General features: G+C 36.8%; 1 protein-coding gene across 1 annotated transcript in view; it reads left to right on the forward strand.

Annotated features, from left to right (window-relative positions):
• CTNNA2 (catenin alpha 2) overlaps positions 1–5,895 on the forward strand; it is a 1,156,022-nt gene that overhangs the window by 854,694 nt on the left and 295,433 nt on the right. The window contains exon 8 of the mRNA XM_072406902.1: positions 5,414–5,494. Within this exon, the coding sequence (XP_072263003.1) occupies positions 5,414–5,494 (81 nt within the window). The remainder of the gene's footprint in view (positions 1–5,413; positions 5,495–5,895) is intronic.

Below are 5,895 nucleotides of genomic sequence, written 5' to 3' on the forward strand. Positions count from 1 at the left end.
TTTTTTTTATTCTACTGAAATCTACTGAATTCCATTTCAAAAAAGTTAAAATTAACCTAAAAGGGCCCGTAAAGGTTCTTCCATCACAATACTACGAAAGTGCATGTAGGACATTTGTAACCTTCCGTGTTGAGACCATAGACATACATGACGTTAACAGGGAAGTATAACATGCACAACACTTAGTATGGTCTCTGAATGAGGGAAATATAAGATTTACCCCTATCTATGTAAAAATGTACTGGCTCGCTGGGCAATCCATGCGACCTTGCAGATGGTTGTCCCTTCCTGTTTGTCTCTCCAGGGTCAAAACGCAGAAAAACATTCTTCACCTATTCTGTATATATTTCTACAGCTTAATCCCCCCCCCCAAAAAAAAACAATAAAATGACGTTTCAAAAAATCCAAACTGAATTCCCCAAATACCTAAATCAATGACATCAGAATGTGCTGGGCTCCTTTTATTTTCCTTCCCTCACTGTTGAGTGTATGGATTGTTCTTTGGTTATCCACATCGCTGCTGATATAGACACTTCTGAATGCTATTCATTATTGGCGTGTTCACAGGTCTGTGTGAATCAAGCAGAGTTTAGTGATTTCACAAGAAGGGTTAGAAACAAGGCCAGAAACAATGGCACCCTGAGCAAATATGAAGTGCGGTCCCTAATGCACAGCATTCCAGTTCCATACAACCCTGCCATTCTTGTTCCATACACCCCTGCCCTGGAGAAGTAATGACCTGGACAATTGTCCAGTTTTTCATACTTTAAACAATTTTTAAATGTAGGACCACTGGTCTTCCTTAGCAGAAGAAGAAGAAGGGATATGAGACAAAAAGAGTCACAAAAATAGAGGTGGGAAAAAAAGCAGGAGATACCTGGACATAGGTTATAAACCTTCCCTACTTAAAGCAAACATTCTGATGGAAGTTGAGCTTCAAAAACAAATTTGACTTTCCACACTATGGGAAAATATAATAAAGGTTTACACAACAAATCTAAGGTCAGACCCGATGTTGTAGTCAGCATCTAACATTTCTTTGCAATCACACAATCACACTTTTTTTTCTGTTGAGGAAACAGATCAGAGTATCCTTCCTTCCCTCATTCTCAGGTGCATCCCGGTGGTGGTTCGGCAGCTGTGCTCTGCCAAAGTGGGAGTATTGTTGTGCGGTGGGAGTCTAAACTTGTCAGTCTTGGACTCTTGATCTTATGACAATGATATGTGATTTCCCCCAGTGGGCAAATTCTGCTTTGTTTGTGGTGTTTATGTTGTTTTTATTAATGCCAATAAATTTAGGTTGAGATAATTATTGAGCATCTGCCCAAGTTGCCAAGTGTCCTGTCTGTCCTGCTGTTGTTCCTAGAACAATGGAATTTTTACCAGCGCGGTGGATTGTAAACGAAGTTTGTTTTCACTTTGTGTCCAGGAGTTAGAAAAGCACTGGGAGTGAAAACTTTTTACGAAAATCATACAAAATGATGATAAAATATCAATAATTTTTTTTAAAACTTTTTAAGTTGAAAGAAAAAAAGAACACTACAACAAAGAACATATAACGGTCAATTGTCAATGTATTTTTATTTATTCCAGTCATATTGCACTATACTTGCTCTAACTCTTTTCCCTTATAAATCAGGTGATGCAAATAATTTTTGCATTGAATGCAGTAATCTGGATGTGTGGAGTGAATGCAGCAATCATCTATTTTAGGAGACTGATGAACATTTCACACTTAACTTGGCTGGCTAAAATGTTCTGTACATTTCCTAAAGTTTTTTTAAGCTATACTTTGTGTAACTTTATGCAGCTGTTAGCTGGATCACCCAGGTTCTCCCATGATAGTCTATCTTCTTCAGTCTTGGAGAGCTTTAACCCTCCTAGCGGTATTCCTGTGTGTGACTCGGGGTGGATATTCCAGGCAAAATGCGGTATTCCTGAGTCACACTCGGGGTAGTTTTTAACTAAAAAAAAACCCACTTACCTTGCTCCGTTGTCATCCCCATCGTCCTGCTGGTCCCTGCAATGCAGAGACTATCCCAGGGGTTTCCCAGTGACGTTGGTGCATGCGTCGGTGTGGGCAGGAGGATTGTTAGGAAATTCAAATAATTCTGTATTGGAGTCCAATACAAAGAAATATACATATAAATATATATATATATATATATATATATATATATATATATATATATATAATATAAAGTATATTAGAGGGTATGTATATTAGAGGCCATAAAGTTTAGAGGGTAACCAGGTATCCAACACCCCAGGATAATATCCCATATGTCGTATGATAGGATAGTTTATTAGGCACCAGAGCCTAACTGTATTGAACGTAGTAAAGTATTGGAACCATTTGGACAGGCTCTCTCCTCTTCTTTGTAATAAAAGTCTATATGTGGAAGCTTGGTGTAACTAGTACTCAGCTATACTAACATAGGTTATGGGGGCTAGAAGTAACATGTACAAGTACTTGTAACACGTAACATGTTTCCCACCAAGCAATCAGTTGAAAATATTACCTTCTGACTATAAAGAGATGAAGAGGTATTAGACTTTAATGGACTTTAAATGGGGACTAAAGTCCCAATTTTAAAAATTAACAATCAAATTTAGTGATGTCCCTAAGTGTAATAGATATTTTTACCTGACTGACCGTCACATAGCTGTCAAATTTCACTCTCAGAACAGCTTTTGTTGGCAGGGATACCCGGCAATCCCGGCTTCTCTAGCACGTACTGGGACTGAAGGAACTCATGCATGTCTGTATGAGAATTATGGTAACCTGGCCCAGCCATTCAAGATGGTCAAATATTGGAATATGGAAGAGAAGAAAGTAGAAGATGGTAACACCAGGAACAGAACAGGAACAGGTGAGTATTGACTGGGTTTAGTTCACTGTAACATGTATGTCTTACAACAGGTTAACGTGAAAACCCCTAAAAAAAGGCAACAGAAATGTGAGGAAATCTCTCCAAAGTGAATAAAATTTTCACCTTGGAGAGGTGTCCCCGGGCAAAAGGTGCCCCCAATTGAGGATTTCTCCTTTTTTTGAAGATATCTAAAAATGTTGGATCTTCTTTTACAATGGTCTCAAGGACAAATAAAAGGGGATAAATAGAGCATAGAAAGCAAAAAAAGAGCATAGAATGAACAATAGAGCATAGAAAGCAACAACAAATTGGCAAAGGGTATTATCCCTCCCGATGTTATCGAAAGCTAAAAAAATATATTTCCCTTTACATACACTTTAAATGTGAAAGTTGACTAAAAAAACTCTGATACACCAGTTCTTTTTAAGTGGATAGATGAGAAGATTTAGAAAATGCAATATATCCATATATATATATATATATATATATCAATTTCTCTCCTTATTTTCACATTATTGTATTCCTGAAGTATTGTCCTCCCTGTTTTCAATACAAACACTCTATTTCTTTTGGATATAGAGTATTAATAACATTTCCACCAAGAAAGGGGTTTTAATAAAGCCATTTTTGTGTCTGAAATTGTGTTATTAATTGAGCCAAATTCTAACATGCTGACACATGCATTAGGAGTATTATATAGAATAAGCAAAAAGATTTCTAAGCACCAAGAGCATCCAATCATTTTGAATACCTCTTTAGAAAAGCTGCACACAACCGAGCCATTGTCTGAGATTTAAGGCGCCGCGAGTGATACATCATCTTATTTTATTCAACTCATTTAAACAAGAAACCATAGTGGATAAAATTGAACGCAGTAGTTTTTCATGTTGTGTGTTGATAAATAGAAAATAGTTTTCATACTTCTCTTTAAAAAGCTTTTCGGGTGTTTTGAAAGTAGAGCATTGAAAACACAATACGTTGGGAGGTCAGATTCTCGGGTCATTCGGATCAATCTAGATATCATTCAATTTTCACAATTTTTCTTGGTTTCACGTTGTTATTGTAAACATTTTACTATTTCAAATACAAATAGATGTTTCCTTCAGGGATTGCTTGGAGTCAATATCTGCAATGATAGTATAAAAATACTTTTTTCACGTTTTCATATTTTTTTCGCATTTACATTGAGCCCAAGCTATCCTATGAAAGTGACAGTTCTGGGGATAGGGGCAAACCACTTAATAATGCTCGGGGTGTTTACTACGATCAGCTTCAATCCATATTTTTCCTTTTTTTTCCGGAAGCAAAAAATACTCTCTTGTTGTAACTGCTTATAAAGTGTTCACTGGAGGTGGGATTTATTCTGTCAATTTTCAGCTTTCATTTAAAAATATATATCCTTCTAAGACTAGCCTATCCACAGGGAGATAACACTGCTACATCATTTAACTGAAGAACAAATAGCACAAAAACTTCACTAGGATAACTCATACTTTTGAATATGTTGCCCAAAGAAACACAGCAGGTAAAAAACTGGACTTTCCTGCACTATTTTCAGCTGTGCTTGGCCCATGGTTCAGCAAAGTGTGCTAGAAGTGAGATGTTGGGATGCCATTAGGAAAGAATGGCAACATATCACATGGTCTCCTTTATGTTGATGGTGGCCTAAAGAAAGGGATAAAGGGATGGGGGGGGGGGGGGGGTGAGTTTGTAACAAAAATAGGTTCATTGAAGTTAAAAGAAGTTTCCGTAACCACCACAAGTCCATATAGTTGAAAAGAGCTTCTGTAACCACCAATGAATTTAGCTGAATAGCAAATTTTACCAAAATCTCAGCAAAACTCAATGACATCATATCATCTCCATTTTTGGGTTTTAGCAAGGTTTGATGGCTTAGAATGAAAATTATGGGGGTATAATGCTTCTGGAAACAGCATTGTAAAGGTATGTTACAATTTTGGCTTGAGGATTCACTAATACCTTTATAATGGGTCATACAGTTATTTCTACAACTCATTTATAATGGATGCACAACATTGCATACAGTTTACCTTACAGGGTGCTTATTCTTGCTGTAAATATGTATTGTTGTATGTGTGATCCCAGTGAATGTGTGATTCATTTGATAAGAACCCAGAGAAGAATACAAGAGATAATGTCACTCATGAAAGAATACCTGTGAGAATAGACAATGGTATCTGTCATTGCTGATATGTTGTATAATGTTGGCTCTAGGACTGTTATACTGACCCTGGTTTCACCTGCTAGTGCTCAACTGACCTGGAAAATGAATGCAGGTCAGGAGTACAAACATTTAGATGTCATTATTGGCTTTGTTGGTTCAGGTCAGCGTGGCTTACTAAACAGTGAAACAATAATCATCATTACACTTTTACAACCATGTCAGCCCTGATGTCACCCTCCCTGATTTCAATCCCTACATATCTCTTAAACTGTATCTCAACCGAAGAAGAATTACTTTGACAGATATCTGGTTGGTTTATCTGAATGTGCTAAAAGCTGTTCTTTATTTCTTTTAGACTGGAAGAAAAGAAAAAGGTGACCCACTTAACATTGCCATTGATAAGATGACCAAGAAGACACGAGACCTGCGGAGACAAGTAAGGGTTATAAGCTGCAAATGTTATAAAATTTTTACTTTATGGTCTTTTAATAATTTGGAAGGGCAACTGGAAGCCCCCACAGCTGCTAAATTTTATTAGTGGTGTAGGGGCCCAGTCAGCTCTGCACAGGAGCCCATTGTTTGTATGCTGTTCATTTAGCAATAAAATTATCATCTCAATTTTCAAAAAATACCCAATCTCAAGGAAGAAAATTCTAAAAACACAGGATAAAATAAAATGTTATTGGTCCAGATTCCCCAATGCTCTACAGGATCTATTTACATTTAGGTAATATTCAGATGGTCAGAGTGGTCAAAAGTAACTAGAAAGCTATTTTCTACACTTATATCTGCAAACCAAATAAGAAATTAATTCTTCCAGTGTGTTTCCCATATATA

Source organism: Pyxicephalus adspersus, chromosome 3, assembly GCF_032062135.1.
Source record: "Pyxicephalus adspersus chromosome 3, UCB_Pads_2.0, whole genome shotgun sequence".
NCBI classification, from domain to species: Eukaryota; Metazoa; Chordata; class Amphibia; order Anura; family Pyxicephalidae; genus Pyxicephalus; species Pyxicephalus adspersus.